The 20,627-nt window shown below is 53.3% G+C and overlaps 1 protein-coding gene across 2 annotated transcripts in view; it reads left to right on the forward strand.

Annotated features, from left to right (window-relative positions):
- Positions 1-440: 440 nt before the first annotated feature.
- Positions 441-20,627, forward strand: part of PAPLN (papilin, proteoglycan like sulfated glycoprotein) — a 33,217-nt gene continuing 13,030 nt past the window's right edge. The window contains exons 1-16 of one of the 2 annotated variants that reach the window (XM_031453993.2): positions 441-1,207; positions 2,934-2,998; positions 7,739-7,854; positions 8,776-8,836; positions 9,110-9,212; positions 10,656-10,786; positions 11,151-11,712; positions 12,171-12,251; positions 12,345-12,517; positions 12,653-12,776; positions 13,208-13,334; positions 14,280-14,487; positions 14,977-15,159; positions 15,362-15,503; positions 19,463-19,543; positions 19,710-19,965. In XM_031453993.2, coding sequence (XP_031309853.2) covers positions 931-1,207; positions 2,934-2,998; positions 7,739-7,854; positions 8,776-8,836; positions 9,110-9,212; positions 10,656-10,786; positions 11,151-11,712; positions 12,171-12,251; positions 12,345-12,517; positions 12,653-12,776; positions 13,208-13,334; positions 14,280-14,487; positions 14,977-15,159; positions 15,362-15,503; positions 19,463-19,543; positions 19,710-19,965 — 2,690 coding nt within the window. In that variant the 5' untranslated portion in view covers positions 441-930. The remainder of the gene's footprint in view (positions 1,208-2,933; positions 2,999-7,738; positions 7,855-8,775; positions 8,837-9,109; positions 9,213-10,655; positions 10,787-11,150; positions 11,713-12,170; positions 12,252-12,344; positions 12,518-12,652; positions 12,777-13,207; positions 13,335-14,279; positions 14,488-14,976; positions 15,160-15,361; positions 15,504-19,462; positions 19,544-19,709; positions 19,966-20,627) is intronic. The other variant, XM_031454000.2, reaches the window with a different exon arrangement.

A 20,627-nucleotide genomic window follows, 5' to 3' on the forward strand; every position in this document is an offset into this window, starting at 1 on the left:
CTTTGGGTAATTCCATTCCCTTTTCTCTGCCAAGCTTTATCTTTGCCTAAGAACTCACACAACTTCCCAGGGGCCCCTGCTACACAGCTGCTTCTTCTCCTCTCTTCACTGATAGGTAAGAAATGGGCCAGATTTAACATGTTTATGTTTTAATAAGCATTTTGTTTGAGCATCAGTGATGGCCCAGGGAGATGTGCTGCAGGAGCTGGAGGTCTATAAACGGGGTGAGCTCCCCATTGGTGACTTTTCTCTGCCCCAAAGGAGGCCAGGGGAGAAATGCCAAATGGCCAGGCTAGGAAAGGGGCTGAAGGCAGAAGAGGATGGGGGCAAGGAACCAGACTTGTGATTCCCTACCTCCCATGTGCCCCAGGGCCAGTGCTGTTTTTCTGGAAATAAGTGATTTCCAGTTCCAAAAAAAGAGATGGCAGGCAAGGTTGGGGAAAAGAAGGCCAATTAGGAAAGGAAATTAATTTTATCCCATTTATTGAGTTCCTACCTTGATCCCAACTAGTGCTTTAGACACAGGAGATAGGGATGCAAGCTTTACCCTCGGGGACCTCACTGCTAAGTTAGGGAGACTCCAGTTCCCACAGGGTGATGCATCATAGAACTACAGCAGACAGAGGTGGAGACTGAGGGAGCAGGGAGCCACCAACTTTGCCTGGGATGGTGTGAGGAAAGCTTCTAGAGAAGGTGAGTTTGACCAGGGTCTTGAGGGATGAGTAGGAGTTTGCAAGGGAGAGGGGGTTTCCAGAGTTCATTTTCGGCAGTGGTAAAAGGTGGCTGGGAGGTGGGAAAGAGCAGCAGGTGTGTGGAGAAACTCATTTGTGGCCCAATCATAGAATACAGGGGTAGAAGACAAGCAGGCAGCTGGACGCAGGGATGTGTAGGAGGGATGGCACATAACTGGAAGGCTCAGGCGCAGAAGAAATGGGGCTGGTGCCAGCACAGAGTGGAGGGCAAGCCAAGCCTTGGCACAGAGCCAAAGGAATGGAGGCCCTGGGCATCGCTAGTCACCAGGGATGGATGTCAGCAGGGCTGGGTGTGGGGGAGATGGGGCGGGAAGGAAGACAGCCAGCGGCGGGGAGAGAAAGTCCAACCTCCGCAGACGCTCCGGGTGGCCGGGCCGACCTCCTAGGCTTAGGCTGGGACGGACACCGACGGAGCGGCCCTTCCGGCCCTGCGCGCCCAGGACTCCCGGAGACAGGTAGGAGGTAGAAGAATAGGAACGTTGGCGCGGGCGGCTCACCCCCAGGCTGCTGCAGGAATTCGCCCCGCTGGGCTCGCGGGGAGAGCGGCGTCGAAGGAAGTGGGAGCGCGGGAGGAGACCCGGCCTCCGCGCCCTCGGGCCGGGGTGGGAGGTCGCCGGCGGGAAGGAAACGCTGGGAGCCGGGAATAGGGCTGGGGCCGGGCGGTCGGAGGCAACCAGGGCAGCCTCGCGGGGTTCAGCGCTGCCTTCCGTCGGGCGCAGTTCCTGGCGCAGAGCCCCTGAGACTAGCGCAGTCCCTCCTCCGTATCTCTGCGGCCTGGAGCGCCCGAGCCCCGGGTTCCTGCCGGGCCAGCCCCGCGTCCCATGTCGGAAGCCGGATCTCCCCGCCTCCGGGGCTGCACGGGCGCGTTCCTCTGGCGGCGCGGGGTGATCCTCTTTTGGGGGCGGCCGGGGAGGACGCGCGGGGACCCTAGACTCCCGCCCCCGGCACGCCTGGCGCGGAGCCGCAGACCCGCCCCGCCTGCCAGCCCCTTGTAGCAACTATAAAGTTTTTCCCTCTTGTCCGTCTTGCCGCCTCTACCCTAACCGATGCTCATCCCCTCCCCTGAAAGGCTGTCTCTACCCTAGAGCAGCATCACCTTCGTTATTAGTCCTAGAACAAGGGTCCCCAGGCACCGCGGCTTCCCCTTCTGCCCACGGCTCTTCCAGGAGGGCCCTCAGAGCGAGGCTGGGCCGCGGCGGTGGGAAGGGTGAGGCCGAACCCCACCGCCCTCACCCCGCCAAGCCCTGGGAACCTCAGGTTTGCGGTGAAAATGATTACATGAAACACTGTTGGTGCTAAGTTAACGGAGCATGTGCGTCGTTAAATGTGCCAGGTTGTACTAGGTATGCTGTTTTATTCTTGTAAACTGAAGTCATTTTATGCTTAAAAAATTAAAGAGAACTTTCGTAGAATTACAGATTTTAAACTTTAAGCATACAAGCCAGTACTTGTTTAACGTTCTGTACTGAACGGGGCACGTTGTGTGTGTCATTTTCCAGTACAGTGACATGTATACACATGCACACATACTGCACCCACGCACCAGACTACACTCTGTACACACTGCACTCTCCCACTTCGCATGCATGCACATACCAAACTCCACACAGGCAGTCCCCAAACACACACACACACATACTCCCCCCACGACCCACTTCTGGACCCAGACTGTGGAGCTTTTCCAGTGCAGAAATGCTGGCTTGGGTTTCAAGTAAGATACAATTAACATTTTAAAATCATTTGAATTTGGAAAGTGCCTTAAAAAATTTAAAACATCTATATTAACGAGTTTTTAAACAAGTAGTGTAATGGCTTTTTAAAAGGAACTTCTTGCTGAATTAAAACAGTGAGTTTGATTGTTTCGATTCTGAGCTCTGTTTTTCAACAAGGAAGTATTTAATTGTCCTCTTTTCTCCCCTCAAACCCTGAAACCGCTGAACTTTCAGAAGCCAGTTGTAGACAGGCCTTCCCTCCCTCGCTGTGTGAATGGCACGGCCATTCTGCTGCACCCCACGACGTCCCCTCCCGTCCCTCAGCATGTCTCCGGGTCACCTGTGGGCAGCGGGGAGGGAGGGACATGCTGCCACCGCGCGGGCCCAGGAGACGGCTGGGAGCGGGAGGCTCGGGGTGGGGTGTTGCCGGGTCCTTGCCCCGCCCCCTCCAACCCCGGCCTCTCCGCAGGCCTGGCCGAGATGCGGCTGCTGCTGCTCGTGCCTCTGCTGCTGGCCCCTGCACCCGGGTCCTCGGTGAGTGCGGCCCTGCCCCTTGGGAGGACCCTCCTGGGAGGGGAGAGGGGTGACAGCCTCTCCGTGGGCTCGAGCCCCCTGAGGGCTAGAGAGGGCCAAGGTCGGGGAAGGTGGAGTGGGAGGAGGTGAGCCCTGGTCCCCAGCACCTTCAGAGAGGGGTTAGATTTTTGAAGCCATCTGGCCAAGGTGCCCAGAACTTCCTGCCTGGCTGCGGGGCTCAGTTTGCAGAAATGGCACCTTCCCAGCGCCCTCCCCATTCACTAAGGCTGGGAACCTCTGCCCTGGTGGTCTTCTAGGGCGGAAGGAAGAGGGGGTCAGTGATGACACCAGCCAAGGTGCAGGGCTAGGTGGCCCATCCCACCAGACGTCTGCTACCTGCCTAGGACCAAACTCAGCTGACAGTTTGGGGCTGTTTGGGCCGCCAGCAATTCCCCACTGCTCTGGGGGTTAACATCTGGAGCAGGGCTGTCCAATAGAAACTTCTGAGACGATGGAAATATTTGATATCTGTGCTGTCCAATGAGATAGATAGCTGCTCGGTTCATGTGGTTACTGAGCACATGAAATGTAGCTAGTGCAACTGAGGAACTGAATTTTTAAATTTCAATTAAGGTAAATTTAAATGGCCACAGGTGTGATTAGTGGCTACTGCATTAGTGCAGGTTTAGAGAGTGGACAGTGGACACAGGAAGCCAGCTGATGATCAGAGTAGCTGTTTCATTAACAGAGGCCCCGAAGAACATACCTGGATTCTGAGGAGGTACAGGGAATCTTCTAGACTGCCGGACCCACCTTTGGGGAGAAGATGGTCTGCAGAGCTGGGCTTGGCCCTGGAGGCTGCTTCTGCCAGCCTTCTCCTGCGTTGACAGGATGGAGGTCACAGAGGCAGCCAAGCCCTGCCCCTGGAGAGCTTTCCATGGGGAAGACCCACAGCTCTGCCCAGTCCTCTGAGGCTGGCAGGAGGACCTTGAGAAAAGACTCAAATTATTTGCTGCCTTAGGGAGGGCAGGGGAAATGCTGCCACTAGAAATGTGAGTGGAGGATGAGAAGGGCAGAGAGGGGAAGACCCCAGAATGAAAACCTAACAGCTGTGTCCCTAAGCAAACAAGCAGGTCTTAGCTTCCTTTAAATTGGTGGAGGTGGGGGGAGGTAATAACACCCACCCACAGGTTGCATGCAGATGAAATGAGTCAAGGTATCCAAAGCAACCCGGGTCCTATTAGGTGCTTTCTTCCTTAGAAACACCTGGGTAGCCTTCTCTTGCCTCCTACTCATACGCTGAGCTCAGCTGGGGCTGGACCTGGCCAGGCTGAGAACTTTCTTAACCCCCTCCACTGTCTGGGGCAGGGGTGTGACCCAGGCTGGTTCTAGCTGGGGGGCAGGACCCCCACCACCACCACTGGATCCCCAGCACTTCGTGAGATCATTCTCAGTGCTGACAGGGGTCAGCTTGAGCAGAATGAGTAGCTGATTAAGGAGGAATGAAGCTGAGATATAGCACTACCTCCACGCCCCTCACTACCCCCAAGGCTGGTCGGGGGAGGCTTCCTGAGGGGGCCTTCCAGTCTCCTCATCTCTTCCTCTGTTCCCACTCCCATAACAACCCCCCGACCCATGCACACCAGGCAGCTGATCCCCTAGGAACAGTGCAGCAGGAAAGGGGGCTCCTGAGTTGCCTCACACGGGGGTTGGAGAAGGAGCGAGTCGGGTGCTGAGAGTGGCAGGAGGCAGGTGAAGACAGGCCCAGCATGAGGGTGGACTGGACCAGCTCATTGTGGCTTCACACCATCTTGCAGCTCGTGGCTTGGGTAATTACAGAGAAACAAGATGTGTCTGTGCTGCTTCTGGCTGAATGTGTTTTCTTTCATCAGAGAGACTTGAGTACTGGGCAGGGCCTGGCTCTAGGATGCCTGCCTCACAGGTGCTGGGGGCAGGGGACGAGGGGATTTTGCAAGGCTTGGTACTTAGAGGGCCCTCTGTTCGGGTGAGTCACCCCCCACCCCATCCTGATGGCACAAGGTGGCTGCGTGCCAGGGGTTCCCCTTGTTGCCTTACCCACACTGGTAAGCCCAGCCCCACCCCAGGGCAGGGTGGTTTGGGGAGGGTCAGGTCATGTGCTTCAGGAGCAAGACTGACATCCAAACAGGCTTTGGTCAGAGGTAATTAGCAGCTAGGCTGAGGCTGGCAGGATGAGAAAGCAGCAGTCCCTGTGGGCTGCTTCCAGAATTCTTACAATGTGGTGATGAGTCTGGGATGGGGGTAGGGGGTGATGGTTGTCCCAGGAAAGTCACCCTCCTGGCACTCAGTATCTTCCCCTTTAAAATAGAAACTGATCCCAGTAAACTTCAGTTTAAATTTTATCGAGAGAACACTTACATTTCGGTTCACTGGTTTTTGGAAGCTTGGAGATTTTGGCTCAGTTAGAACTGAAGGGTAAATGATTTGAAGAGTGAAACCTCAGACCTTTAGTCTGGCTGGCCCTTCCTTCTCGATTTTGTATGTGGTTCAGCAAGTGTGTGTGATTTGTTCTGATTCAGGGTTCTGATTTTATTTATAAAACAAGGATAACTAGATGTTTGGCACTGGGGTACTAGAAGTACGCAGTGAGTAATCCGCGCACGCGCAGACCTCCATCCACAGCCCAAATGCTGTGACGTGGCTGGAGGCTTACAGCGGGCGGAAGAGCGTGCTTTTCCATGTTAGGACTCAAGTTCTTTCTCTGGAAAATGGTAGTGATTTTTTTTTCCCCTAGAGATTTTTATGTGGCGATGCCCTGAAATAAAAGTCCCCTTCTGGCAAACAGGACATATTTTCAGTCCCCCTTTTGCCTCCCAGCAGGAAATCAGGTCTAACACCTGTCCAGCTCCTTGGGACTCATCTAGTTTCCCCTTTGGTTCCTCAGGTGAGGTCGGTGGGAACCTAGTATAAGAGCAGAGGTCTGGAGTGAAGCCAACCTGCTGCTATGTCCACACATTGCTACGTGGCTCCCACTCCCTCTGCCTCACTTTTCTTATCCATGCACTGGTGTCTGTCAGGTTGTTCTGAGGTTTAAATGAGAGAATATGTGTGTAGCATGTGGGCTTCTGATGCCAGCTGCAGGGTGTCAGATCTTTCTGGTGGGAAACTATCCATTAGGATTGTATCCCAGTTGCAGAGTCCCAAATGACAGCCCTTCAACAAGAGAGACTTGATCCCTCTCTCACATAAACACACAGAGGTCAGAAGTCTAGGGATGGTCTGTCTTACAAAGTACCCCCAGGTTCTAGGATCCTTCTATCTTTGCTTCACTGTTTGAAGCCTCTATTCTCAAATTACCTCATAGTTTATAAGGCTGCTCCAACTCCAGCCATCACATCTGATTTCCAACTAGCAGGAAGGAGTACAGGAGGGAGAAGAAAGAGGACAAATACACATGCAAGCTATCTCTTAAGGAGGTTATAGGCACACTTTGTTTTATTGCACTTTGCTTTATTGTGCTTTGCAGATACTGCATTTTTTTTTTTAACAAATTGAAGGTTTGTGGCAACCTGTGTCAAGCAAGTCTATTGGCTCCATTTTTCCAACAGCATTTGCTCACTTCATGTCTCTGAGTCACATTTTGGTAATTCTCACAATATTTCAAACTTTTTCATCATTATGTTTTTTATGATGATCTGTGATCAGCGATCTTTGATGTTACTATTGCAAAAAGATTAGGACTTGCTGCAAGTTCAGATGATTAGCATTTTTAGCAATAAAATACCTTTAAATTAAAGTATGTATATTGTTTTTTAGGACAATGCAAAAAAACACACAAAAAGACAACGCTATTGCACACTTAATAGATTATAGTATAGTGCAAACAACTTTTATATGCACCCCAAAATCCATGTGACTCACCTTATTGCAATGTTTGCTTTATTCTGGTGTTCTGGAACCAAACCTACAATATCTTTCAGGTATGCCTGTCCTGGAGGCTGCTGCAAAACACTTTTATTTATATCTCATTGAAAAGAATTTAGTGATATAGCTACGGTTAGCTGCAGGAAATCCAGGAAATGAATTTTCACAGGGGGCAGCCAGGTATCCAACTCAGAGTCAAAGGTTCCTTTAATGGGAGAAGGGGAGGATGGACATTGGAGGATTCCTGGGAGTCTCAGCCACAGATTGACAGGAAGAAACCACAACCCACCCCACCCCCAACCCACACACACATGCAGGATTAGATTAAGTTTTTATTTTAATACAAAAACATGGCACTGCCAGTGGGTGACATTCCCTGCACAGGTGGAGACATATCTACCTGAGAACATGCTGTTCTTCCTGCCCTTTTATGTCTCCCTCCTGGAAGGTATGTTCTGCTGATCCATGGGCTCCATTCAAGGCACTGTTTGCAGATTTCTTGGATCTCAAACCAGACTCTGCCCAGCCAGAGGATATCATGGTCAGGAGAGCGAGCCTCTGCCCCTAGCTTGGTCATTTCCCCACTGTACCTGGCAAATAGCAGGGGCTGCTAGTGGCAGTGGCTTTGACAGATGCGAAGGTTGGGCTTCTTATGGTGAAAGCTGGCTAATTCCACAAATGAGTACGTTCAAGTGCCTGGTGATGTTGTAGTCCTGAAGGGCTGGCTCTAGGAAACACAATCTTAGGATCCTTGCAAAGGAGGGCGGTGTTTGTAGGCAGGGGAACTCGGGGGAGCCCTGAGAGCACTTGTGAGGGCTCCGAGTGCTGACTTCCACTCCTGAGCATCTCCTCCTCCAGGCTCTGAAGGTGAGGCGGCAGAGTGACACCTGGGGCTCCTGGGGCAACTGGAGCCCCTGCAGCCGGACCTGCGGAGGGGGCGTCAGCTTCCGGGAGCGCCCCTGCTACTCCCAGAGGTAGGGACGCAAGAATGGGCCAGGTTGTCAAAAGAAGGCAAGCACTCGGGAGTGGCTGGATCCTGGGCTAGGAGCCCTGGGCCAGTGCTAGGCCACATGGACAGAACCCATCACACAATAGATTTGTGCTGGGAAAAGTATTGGTGGAGTGCTTGAAACTGAATCATTTCCCATGTGCTTACACACTGATTGCAACAGCCACCTTACTTTAGGGGAGCTGGAGCCATGTCCGCTTCATCCACCCTTGAGTCTCTAGCTCCTAACACAGTGCCTAGCATGTGGCAGGTGCAGTGAATTCATGTTGAATTAATGAATAATCTTCAGCAATTCTTAACCTGTGCAGTTTCTCTACCGTCAGCCTCTTTGTCAAGTATAGGTGTTTCCCAGTCTAAGTGACTTATTAAGCACCTGCTATGTGCCCTGCACTCTGACAGGTACTTTAGCGCCCAAAAGGGGGCGTGAAGACACTGCCTGTCGGTCGGTGGGTTAACTAGTTCCTGAAAACTGTGTGAAGAGGAAGAGCAATGAGATACTGTTCTAAGTGCCTTATACTCATTTACTCCTTAAGTGGCAGGATAACCTTACCAAGTGGGTATATGTTACATCTTGTTGTATCTCCAAAGGCAGAATTTGAGTCTTCTCTGGGAATTTGCTTCAAGAGGCAGAGTGGCCTCAAGTTAGACAAATTCCAGAAGAGTTAGACTCCTGCGTCTGGCTTCTCCCAAGTATAAATATGGGCTCACTGCATCTACCTAAGGGGATTTATGTACTGGGGGACACCCCTCCTCTCCTTGCTGCCCCTCTGGCTGAGGGTTGCCCACCATGGAGCCCATCCGTAGCTGGGGGGCCTGTGGAAGAGCTCCAGGGAGGCGGGGTGTTAGTTATGGGGGTTTGGGTCTTCCTGGTGCTCTTGCCCTACAGGAGAGATGGGGGCTCCAGCTGCGTGGGCCCCACCCGGAGCCACCACTCTTGCCGGACAGAGGTAAAGTAAAGCCGGCAGGGATGGGGGACAGCTTCCCAGAACCCCTACTCGGCTGACATCCTAGTGCCCTCCTGTTTGTGCACAGACCGAACTCCAGAAGCCCCTTCCCCACCCTGCACCCAAAACACCCCGCACCCAACCCCCCCCCGAGGGGGGTCATGAGCCCAGGGGCACCTCTGAGCCTCCCAGAAGCCGCAGCTGGCGTGGTGGGGCAGCACGCAGTGGGACCCCAGCAGCAGAGTCATGTGCCCCCTCCCCACCCCCACCCCCCAGAGCTGCCCAGACGGCGCCCACGACTTCCGGGCGGAGCAGTGCTCCGAGTTCGATGGCCAGGAGTTCCAGGGGCGGCGGTACAAGTGGCTGCCCTACTATGGGGGTAAGTGCGCAGGTCCCCGCCCCACCCCCGACACCCTGCGGTTGTCCAGTGCTGGGCCCCATCTTTTGCGGATCTCTTTAACAAACTTCACAATTTGCATTTCACAGTTTTCATTACTATATTAAAGATGCAGTGTCAAGTACATTAAAAAAAAAAACAACCCAACCAGTACCCCCAGGCACATACCCATTACAACACAACAGTGCTGATCATTCTGAGGTTTTTACACCCTTTTTCCCTCTGGATGCAAACAAAGCCATGCCCAGGTCTGTGCCATTTTGAGCCTTGTTCTGTGCGTTGCTTTGGCCTGCTCCTGAAGCTTTCCTCACCTGGCAGGAGTTGCAGGGCAGGGGTGGGGGGGATGCTATCCCGCTGAACTGCAAGGTGGTCTCCAAGGGGTTTGGTGGGGCGAGAGCTCATTCTCTCAGGAACTCTGGGGCTGGAGGCCTGCTCTCTGGGTAACTATGAGGCAGCTGTAGGTCATTAATTTTTAGAGCAATACAGTTCAAGAAAAAAAAAATACTAGCATCTGTGTAATTAGAACATTTTTGATGAGTCAGAAGATACCTTAGGTTAATCCTTCTGAGTACTAGTTTTCAGTGCTCCCTGTAAATGACTCCTGGAAACTCAGTGGCACTCTGGATTCCAACTCAGTGAACGGTCATGTCCTGTGTATGCCTTGGGGGTGGGGGGAGGGGGTCTGGGCTAAAGGGGGTGGCCCCAGTGAGTAGTCATTGTTCCTCCCGGATCCTAAGGTAAACATACGTTGGAAATAATTGAAATATCTATAGTGTAGACAAATTAGAACAGGGGAAAGATTGAGAAAGGGGTACCTTCTTTGTGATTGCAACCCTATTAGCACCTCTAGGCTATTTAAACAATGCGTGTATAATATTTAGATAAATGCAAAAACTGAAACAAAAAAATGACCCCACTTCTTTCATAGGATCATTGCTAGCATTTTTCTAGCCTATTTCATGTTATTTTTTCTCTATGTTTACATGTTTGTAATTACTACATGGTATCACTTTGCTTTCTGTGTTATAAGCATCTTCCCACATTATGTATAGTCTTTGTATCATAATTTTTAACAGCACAGTCAACATGCATAGTAGCCTAGTGATAGATAATAGTTAAAGAGTAGCTGATTGTTAACTCTTGGACTATTATACATAATTCTGAGATAGACCTCCTCAAGTATCTGCCTTTTTCCTTATTCTGGGATTTTTATTTGACTTTGTCCCCAGAGATGCAGCAATGTCATGGAGAGCATCCCTTCTCCATGGGCTAGGGGTGGGATTCAGAGCCACTGGGGGTGGGGATGCTGTAGGACTTCCTCTCCCAGCTAGATGTGTGCTTCTGGCTCCTGCCATGCTTTGCTGTTGCTAGGAGAGGCCTTGAACATTGCTCAGGCTCTCAACTTTCCCATCTTGCCTGCCATAGCCCCAAACAAGTGTGAACTGAACTGCATTCCCAAGGGGGAGAACTTCTACTATAAGCACAGGGAGGCTGTCATAGATGGGACACCCTGTGAGCCTGGCAAACGGGACATCTGTGTGGATGGCAGCTGCCGGGTAAGTTGTGTGCCACCCACCCCCACCCCCTGAGCTGGCTTGGGGCTTTATTATAGGATGTCTCCCTTCCCTGAGCCAGTGGCCAGACCTTGATGTCTTCTCAAGACTGGCTTCTAAGGTGCCTTGCATCACAGATGCCCTGCGACCCTCTTACTTTTGCCCTTTGAAAACTCTAGCACCACAATAAAAGGAACCCTCTGGGTGGCAAGTTACAGAAACCCAGCTAAAACTGACTTAAGGGAAAAAGAAAAGCCACTGAGGCATGGGCGGTCTGGCTGGCTGCGGGTTCCTGAATGACACTGCTGGAAACATCTCCTTGTCTCTTGGCTTTCCTCTCTTCTGGGTCCGCGTTTGCATCAGGCAGGTTCTTCTGGTGAGGTATAAAGATGGCCACCAGCAGCTCCAGACATCAGCTGTCCCAGCCTGGAAACCCCCTGGGACTCCCAGGAATTCTAGTGACCTGGGGTTGCTTCTGGTTTGTCCTGGCCTGGGCCTCCCCCTGTACGTTTTGTGCAAGGTATACAACCCACTGATTGACCCAACCCCTATGCTGGGAGCTGTATCCAAACTCAGTAGGAGAGGTGGCTTCCAAAGGGAAATGACGTGTTGTTGCCAGAGAAGGGGACATGGATGCCAAGCAGGCGGAAGAGGTGGATTGATTGTCAGTCACCATTTACTTGCCCCCATGGCTAGTAAATGGTTACTGCTCTTCCCAGACCTGGCCGGGCCACCTGGATTCAAGTCCCAGGGTGACCATGACTTCCTCTGGTCTTTCCTGTCTCCCCTCATCTCTACCTGGCAGGTTGTCGGCTGTGACCACAACCTGGACTCATCAAAGCAGGAGGACAAGTGTCTGCAGTGTGGGGGTGACGGCACAACCTGCTACCCCATCACAGGCGTCTTTGATGCCAATGACCTCAGCAGAGGTGGGGGTCCTCCCAGGGTCCACAGACAGCTGAGACAAGGGTCTGTTGCCTGCCCCTTCCTTGCCTGTCTCCTGTTCTGGCTGAGTCACTCTCTTGGCTCTGAGAGGGTCTGATCTGGCACTTAGGTCATGCCTCAGGGTGGAGGCCAAACCCTTGCCCAGGAGCCTGTGGGCTGATACTCAGGTCTCGGCCCACCTATCCGGTGGCCACCTGGCTGCCTCATCTCTTCCCACATCGTCCCCACCTGTCCCCTCCTCTCCCACCCCATTTGGGTGTTGGAGCCTGCCTGTCCCTCTGGCCTTTATAAAGCTGTTTCTTCCTTCAGGAACACCAAGCACCCCACCCTGCTGTGTCCTACTTGCCCTCCCCTCACCCAATCTGTGCTGCCAGGCACTTAGCATCCTCAGGGCCAAATCCTCCCTGTGCCCGGGTGGTCCCAGAGTATCTCTGCCCCTCAGGCTACAACCAGATCCTCATAGTTCCTGTGGGGGCCACCAGCATCCACATCGAGGAGGTGGCCGCCAGCAGGAATTTCCTGGGTGAGTGCATGTTTGGGTCTGGGGTGAATCTGGGGCTGGGACTGGGAGGCGTGTCCTGCCCTGGCAGCTGACTAGGGTACTCACCCTGCACAGCGGTGAAGAGCGTCCATGGTGAATACTACCTCAATGGGCACTGGACGATCGAGGGCGCCCGGGCCCTGCCCGTGGCCAGCACCATCCTGCACTATGAGCGGGGAGCCGAGGGCGACCTGGCGCCCGAGCGGCTCCATGCCCGCGGCCCCACCTCAGAGCCCCTGGTCATTGAGGTGAGTGGGGCAGGCAGGAGAGGGCCTCCAGGGCGAGTGGGGGGCACCTGGCCCCCAGGGGGCCAGCGGAAGGGCTGTGGGGCAAGCGAGGGAGGCCCCCCTGGCGTCAGGCTCAGAGGGGACCCTCCTGCACAGCTCATCAGCCAGGAGCCCAACCCCGGCGTGCGCTTCGAGTACCACCTGCCCCTGAGCTCCCCCCGGCCCGGCTTCAGCTGGAGCCACAGCTCGTGGGGCGACTGCAGCGCTGAGTGTGGCGGAGGTGAGGGCAGCGGCCTGGGGAGGGCACACAGCTGTGTGCGGGCACTCCAGCCTTGGGTGGGAGGTGGACAAGTAGATGAGACAGCTGCATGTCACGGAGGTCACCTTGGGGTGACTGGGGGCAGAAACCAGGGGTCAGGGTTCCCCGAAGCAGTGGCGTCTCATAGGAGACAGTGCTCCATGGGCAGCAGAGGCTGGGCCTGGAGCTGCTGACTGGGTGTCAGAGTGGGGCTTCATCCCCTATAAACAAAACTCTCTGAGCCTCAGTTTCCTCATCTGTAAACTGAGGACAATGATGGCACCTACCCCAGGGGGTCATTTGAGGCTTAATCAAGATGATACTTGGGAGGTGTCCAGAATGGTGCCTGGCCTAGAGAATGCGTTCAGTGAATGCTGACTGACCGGCTGCCCACTGTGGCTGGGCCGCTGCAGGTCACCAGACACGCCTGGTCTTCTGCTCCGTCGACAATGAGGCCTACCCCGACCACATGTGCCAGCACCAGCTGCGGCCGGCTGACCGCCGGCCCTGCAACCCTCATCCCTGTCCACACACCAAGCGGTGAGGCCCTTGCTAGCTCCCTCTGCCCATGTGGGGTCCAAGCTCTTGGTGGGAAGGGAGTGGGGTCCCTCAGCTGCTTTAGTTGTGGAGCAAAGAAAGAGGTTGGGGGGCTCCTCACAGAAGTGGCTGGAGTGGGGAAGAGGCAGCTGTCAGCGGGGAGGCAGTGGAGGGGTCTGAGCACGAGACCCCGGGCTATTCTGTCCACCTTTGTGAGTCCACACAGTGCCCATAAAGTCCAGGCTGGTGGCAGGAGGGTTGGGGAGGTACCGGAGGAACCTGTTTGAGCCAGCAGGGAACTTGTCAAATGCCAAGGTGTTGGTAATGCCTTTGTTCGTGCACAAAGGACCTCTTACCTGCACCGGCCCAGAGCGTGGCACCTTGCTGGGGCCCAGCGTGTGTGCGGGAACAGGTAATCCGCTGGCCACAGGCTCCCTGATGGGCTGTGTAGTCCTTCCACCCCGTGGCCTTGGTGGCAGCTGGTCTCTTGGGATGGTGGTGGGCTTGGCTTTGCATGTGCAGTGTGGGTGACCTTTTCTTCTGGGTCCTTGGGCCCCAGGGCCAGGCAGAGCCACTCCACACACCCGGGTGAGCACGGCCCCTCAGGGAGACGCCCCTAAGGTCTGACCCGGAGGGAATGGAGTCTGGCTAGGGGTGACAGGGGATCTGGAGAGAAGAGGGGGGGATGCAGGTGAGGACAGGAACACTGAGGGAGGCAGCCGGCTCCATGTTGTCAGGACCAGCACACAGTGGTAGGAGACAGCAACCTGGGCTGGACTTTGGCCTTTGTGCAAAGCTCTTTGCTCCTCACCTGCACGGCCTGATGCTCAGAGGATGGGCTGGGTCAGGGTCCCCCCTCTGCCTGCGTGTGAGAGCTGGTACCCCCTCAGGCCTGGGCCTTGGCCCCTGCTGCCAGGCCAGCCTCACCGGCCTCCTGCTTCCTGCCAGCTGGAAGACAGGGCCCTGGGCGCCCTGCTCAGCCTCCTGTGGGGGCGGCTCCCAGTCTCGCTCCGTCTACTGCGTCTCATCCGACGGGGCTGGCGTCCAGGAGGCTGCCGAGGACACCGAGTGTGCGGGCCTGCCTGGGAAGCCCCCCACCACGCAGGCTTGCAACCTGCAGCGCTGTGCATCCTGGAGTGTGGAGCCCTGGGGGGAGGTGAGGCCCCTGCTGGGACCAGGCTGGGGCTGGGATTGGGGCAGGGCTGGGAGGCCTGTCCTCCGCTGTGGAAACAGATCCGGGGAGTAAAGTGACCTGCTGGTCATATTGGAAGCTGTGGCCAAGGCTGGGACTAGGAGCAGGGACTTGGACTCCTGCTCCAGTGCTCTTCCTCCTTCTCTAGGTTCCCAGGCAGGGTGGTAAAGGCTTTAGTAGAGGGAAAGAAGAAGCTGGGCGCATTTCTGGGGGGCATGGGAAGAGCTGACACTCTTGGGGCTGCTGGTCACTGCTTCCAGCATCTACATATATTCTGGCTGCAAATGAGGGAACGTATTTTACACCTCAGCCTGGTGTCTGCAGCCCCAGTCTGAATGTGGGCAACAGGGTGCTGTCTGCCCTCCATGCCAGGCCAGTGGGCCTCCAGCTGTCCGAGCTGGCATGGCTCCTCTGGGCGAAGGCCAGCTCCTGCTGACAGCCCGGTCCTTACAGTGCTCTGTCAGCTGCGGTGCCGGAGTCCGGAGGCGGAGCATCACTTGCCGGGGTGACGAGGGGTCTCTGCTTCATGCCACGGCGTGCTCCTTGGAGGACCGTCCCCCCCTTAGTGAGCCCTGTGTGCACGACGACTGTCCCCTCCTCACCAACCAGGCCTGGCACATAGGCGCCTGGGGTCTAGTGAGTACTTCCTCTCCCCATATCTGCTGCCCAGGCCTGGTTGCCTGGGTCTCTGACAGGTGCTGTGCCTGTGCCTGTCCTTGGGTCTGTCGTGCAGGACCAGGCACCTCCCCTCTGCCTTCTGGGTGCCCCCACCCCCAGCCTCAAGGTCTGTCTCTTGATGTGGGCATGTTCTCTCTTCCCACTCCCGCCCCGGCCCCAGTGCTCCAAGAGCTGCAGCTCAGGCACTCGGAGGCGCCAGGTCGTCTGTGCCATTGGGCCACCCGGCCACTGTGAGAGCCTGCTGCCGTCGAAGCCTGCAGATGCGGAGCCCTGTAACACGCAGCCCTGCCATCTTCCTCCAGGTAAGGACAGAACGGGCGGGGCGGAGCCTGGCCTGACCTCTTTCCCCACTGTAAACCTGGCCAGCACTTCCTGTGCTGGGCCTTTGCCTGTGCTGCGTCAGTCTCCTGGACCGCCCTTCTCCCCCATCTCCACCTACTGAAGCCCTTGTCACCCCTGAAGTCCAGCTCTAGGCAACCTCCCAAGCCAGCCCTGTCCCCACCCCGCATAGCTCATTGTAACTGCTGTCACTCTTAGGTTGGTTCTGAGCTGCAGTGGTTGTATATGGTTAGGCCGGCCTACTAGCTAGGAGCTGCCTGGGGGCCAGGACCTTGACTTCCTTCTTTCTGTTTTACCCCTGCCCGCACCCCCCCTCCACCCAGAACTTTGCTAGCATGTGGTAGGTACTCAGTAATATGTTTGTTGAATGACCGTGTGACTGAGCACAGAGAGGGAGGTGGTCCAGGAAAGCTTGTCCTCGTACATTGCCCCTGTCTTCCCCACTTCCCCTCACTCCCATCCCCACTGGGAACGACGGTGCCCAGTCATGAGGAGCTGCAGGACGAAGGGCACGGAGGCCAGCACTTAACTTGGTGTGCGGAAGTGTTATTGAGGAAAGGTGTGGGTTGGGGCTGAGCTGGGGCAGGGGCAGTTGGAGGTGATACTGCAGAGAAGTGTGTTTGGCCCTGACGTGCCCGAGGCGGGGGAGTGGTAGGATTCCGATGGAGGCATGTGGTAAGGTGGCTGAGAACCAATGGCTTGGAGTCAACGGCTAACCTGGGTTCAAATCTCCTCTCCACTGCTGAAGGGCTGCGGGGCTGGGCAAGTGCCTCTCCTCCCTGGTCCTCAGTTTGTGCATCTGTATAATGAGTTAGTAAGAGTGACTTTTCAGGCCTGTGGTGATCTCTTGGCAAGGAACACACAGTACTCGATGAGCAAAGGGTCGGCAGCGGTGGCTCCTGGGGCTCCTCAGCCTGGGCCTGGCCCTTAGGGTGCATGAGCAGGAGGATTCCCGAGCTCTTCCAAGCCCAGCCCCCTGGAGCCACTCAGTGTCCCAGGGCCCTGGACGCCTTCCTGGAAGAGGCAGCCCTGGGCTTGCCCTAGAGAGGCATTTGCAATAGGTAGATAGGAAGGAAGCCGTAAGAGAACTTCAGACCAGGTTGAATTGTAAAAGAAATAACCTTCACTGCTGTTTTCATAAGCATAATAATAATGCATGGTCATTGTGGACAGTTTGGGGAAATCAGAAAAGGAGTGTATAGCGAGAAACTTTAATTACCCTTGATCCCGTCGGTGTTGGGATAAATCTTTCCTGAACTTCCTTGTAATGTAAGTGTGATTTTGTATCTACTCTATGCCCTAAATGCCATCTGGTGTGTGAACATTTTCGTCCTGTGCTTTCTAGGTGAGCGCATAGTGGGTGAGAATTTAGAATTTAGGCGGTTTCTGGGGTTTGGGTACCGAAACCAGTGCTGTAGTGCTTACTGGCGAGCACCTGCGGGGAGGGGCTGAGGGTGGGAAGAGGAGGCCCCCTGAGGGTTGGGTGTCCCATGGACACACAGACAACTCTGCTGCCTCTTTTTTCTGGCCTGTAGGGCAGCACTGGCCAAAAGTAAAAAGAAACAAGTGAATTTATATTTAATAATATGTTTTATTTAACCCAATACAGTATTTTTGACATATAATCTATATAAAAATTATGAATGGGATATTTTATGTTCTTTTTCCATGAGATTTTTTTTAACAAAATGAAGTCTTCCAAATCCAATGCATAGCTTACACTCACGGCACACCTCAGTTCAGATGCTAAAATTTCGCTGGCATACCTGATCTGGATTTAGATGTCATCAAATGTCCAGTTCAAAACGTAGATTCACCTACCCAAGTGGTTTCAGGACCGGGGAGAGAGTTTGAATCAGCCTTGTCTGAGGTTTTGGCCTGAGTGGGATGGGCGATAACGTGAAAACCAAGATTTTACCGCCTGCTTCCTAAGTTATTGTTTTTAAAATATCCCCTGGGGACTGGCAAGATGTAGTCCATATGGGAATGGAATTTTCAATTATTTTATTTTTCATAACTTTGTTCCACCATGTAGTAATATGCTTATTGTGGAAAATTTGAGAGACACTAACAAATAGCAGGAAAGGACCACCCCCAACCCCGACACGAAAGGCCGAGGCACTTCACTGTGAGCACTCTGGGGGTGTCCTGCTAGCCTTTTTTGTGCATCATGAAAAAAAGAATAACTGTTGTCCTCATTTTCTCTACTCAGCCTTCTGCATTTTTTTCTCTAACATTTTATGATGAAAAGTCTTTTTAAGAACTTTATTGAAGTGGTCAAGTATCATATACCAGAAAATTCACTCATTCTACTGGTACAGTTCATGCTTTTTAGTAAATTTACCAGATTAGACAGTGAGATGATGAGAAATTTTAGTCATACAGGAAAGTTGAAGAACTGTAGTGAGCAGCCATGTGCCCACCATTTAAGTTACACAGTCAATATTTTGTTATATTTGCTTTTTCTTTTTTTTAAACAATTTTATTATGGTATAATTCCTGTACACATATTTTGGATGTTCAATTTGATGAATTTTGATAAGTGTGTACACATATATTTGCTTTTTCTTTAAACTAGAGGTACTGGGGATAGAACCCAGGACCTTGTGCATGCTAAGCATGTACTCTACCACTTGAGCTATACCCTCCCCCTATGTTTGCCTTTTCATCATCTACTCTCTTTCTGTCCTTTTCATCTATCAGTCCAGTCGGTTTTAATATGGACTTGTTATTGAGGTGAAATTCACATCACACACAGTGGGCGTTCTGGAGCGCACAGTGCACTGTTATTTGGTGTGTTCTCCATGTTGTACAACCACCACCTCTCCTCTAGTTTCAAAAATTTTCATCACCCCGTAAACGCATCTAGTACCCATTAAATAATCACTGCCCGTTAACCCCAGTCCTCTTCCCTGGTAACCCAATCTGCTCTGTGGGTTTGCCAATTCTGGAAGGCAGCTGTGCTCACCACTATACCACCAGCGCCTCCCTGCCAATTCTGGGTACGGCATATAAAAAGGAATGAGCAGGCCTTTTGTGCCTGGCTTTTTTCACTTAGCAGAATGTTTCTGAGGTTCATCCAAGTTGTGGCATTTATCAGTATTTATTCATTTGTTTGCATGACTAAATCACACCGAATTATATGGATGTATCACAATTTGTTTGTCCATTCATCTGTTGATGGATGTTTGGGTTGTTTCCACCTTCGGACTATGATGAAGAATGCTGCTATGAACAGTCACATACCAGTGTCTGTGCGGACTTAGAATTGGGATTGCTGGGCCATATGGTAACTCTGTTTAACTTTATGAGGAACAGCCAGGCTGTTTCCACAGTGGCTGCACTGTTTTACATTCCCACCAGCAGAGCTTGCGGGTTCCAGTTTGTTTGCACCCTCGCCAACAGTTGTTACTTGCCTTTTGCGTTAGAGCCTTCCGTTTACATGTGAAGTGGTGTCTCCTTGTGGCTCTGATTTGCATTTCCTTCACAACTGATGCTACTGAACATCCTTTCATGTGCTTGTCGGCCATTTATTTATCTTCTTTGGAGAAGGGTCTGTTCAAGGTCATTGCCCATTTTTTAACGGGATTGTTTGTCTTTTCATCAATCTAGTTGAAAAAATTTGTGTATCATTTTTGTTTGTTTTATATAGTTGGGATCAAACATAGATGCTAATTTTATATCTGGCTTTTCTTTTCAGCTAAACATGTAGTATTAGTATTTTCTATGTGATTAAAGACGCTTTTGAAACCTGGGAAGGGTGTTTACGAAAATACAAATCTGCTCCTTGTCACTTCTGCTGTCCTGGGTTTTCCAGGTCCTGTCTGAGCAGTGGGGTGGGAGCAAACATTGGTGGGGGTGGCCGCTGTCTGGGCCCATCTCTCTTCCTTCCCTCTGCTCTGACTGCCTCGGCTCCCTGCAGAAGTCCCCAGCACACAGGATGTGCGCACCAGCCCCAGGAACCCCTGGATGCCTTTGGGCCCTCGGAAGACCCCTGCCTCAGGTGAGAAGCTCAGGGGAAGCCCCCAACCTCAGGCCCTGGAGATGGAGGTGGAGAGTGGGGGCAAGTAGTTTTGGGGGATGGAGATAGGTGGGTGATGTAGACACAGGTGGAGGGTGACGAGCCAGGCAGATACATCATATGTCTTTTGTTCCCTTCTTCTTTCTAGATTCCAGAGACCAGTGGTGGGCACCCCAGGAGCAACCCTCAATTCAGGGTAACCCCAGAGGAGACCAGAGCCCCCATCTGCCAGCCCTGGGCCCAGCCCTGTCTCCGCAGCAGTCCTCACACCAGCAGACCCTGCGGTCTGGCTCAGGGCCCCGTGACTGCAGACACAGCCCCTATGGGTGCTGCCCTGATGGCCACACTGCATCTCTTGGGCCACAGTGGCAAGGCTGCCTGGGGGCCTCATGTCAGCAGAGCAGGTGGGTGCCTCTTCCCCCTCACCAGGTCAAAATGGGAGGTGTGTCTTGGTTGTGGGGTGTATGATGGGGTGGGCAGTGTTTCTGCTCAGAAAGGGGTGGGGTGGGTTAGCAGAGCTCAGGAACGGGCCTCTGAGCTGCTCTGATCGTGCCATTTGAGGACTTGGCTTCCTCTTGCTGAGCTCCCTAATGTGCTAAGCAGGGGGTGTGAAAACCCTTGCCGTCTCTAAAGAAGTCAGACTGTTGAGATGTAGCCTAAAGTGCTGGGAAGACAAATGGAGTATGATTCTAGCTCTCAGATCCAAACCAGGCTCCCACTCCCTCAGGGGCTGGGTGCTAAGGGCCTAGACTTCTGGGCCAGCAGCCTGGGGGTGATTCCCAGCTCAGCCACTTACCAGCTATGTGCTGGGTGACTTGGAGAAACTTACTTAACCTCTCTGATCTTGGCTTTCTCTGCTGAGAATTGGGAACAGTGACAGCCACTGGCTGGGGTTACTGTCAAGATGAAACAAATCACATGTGCCTGGCACACAGACAGCGCTTTGATGCGTTCCTTCTTTCACCTTCCTTCCTGACTCCTGTTGGTGGAGGTGAGATAAGTGGTGGGCTCCTCTGACACCCTTTTCTGCCCCATCTCCTATCTGCTGCTATTTTGTAAAAACTCC

The sequence above is a fragment of the Camelus dromedarius genome, chromosome 5, assembly GCF_036321535.1.
Source record: "Camelus dromedarius isolate mCamDro1 chromosome 5, mCamDro1.pat, whole genome shotgun sequence".
In the NCBI taxonomy this organism is placed as follows: Eukaryota; Metazoa; Chordata; class Mammalia; order Artiodactyla; family Camelidae; genus Camelus; species Camelus dromedarius.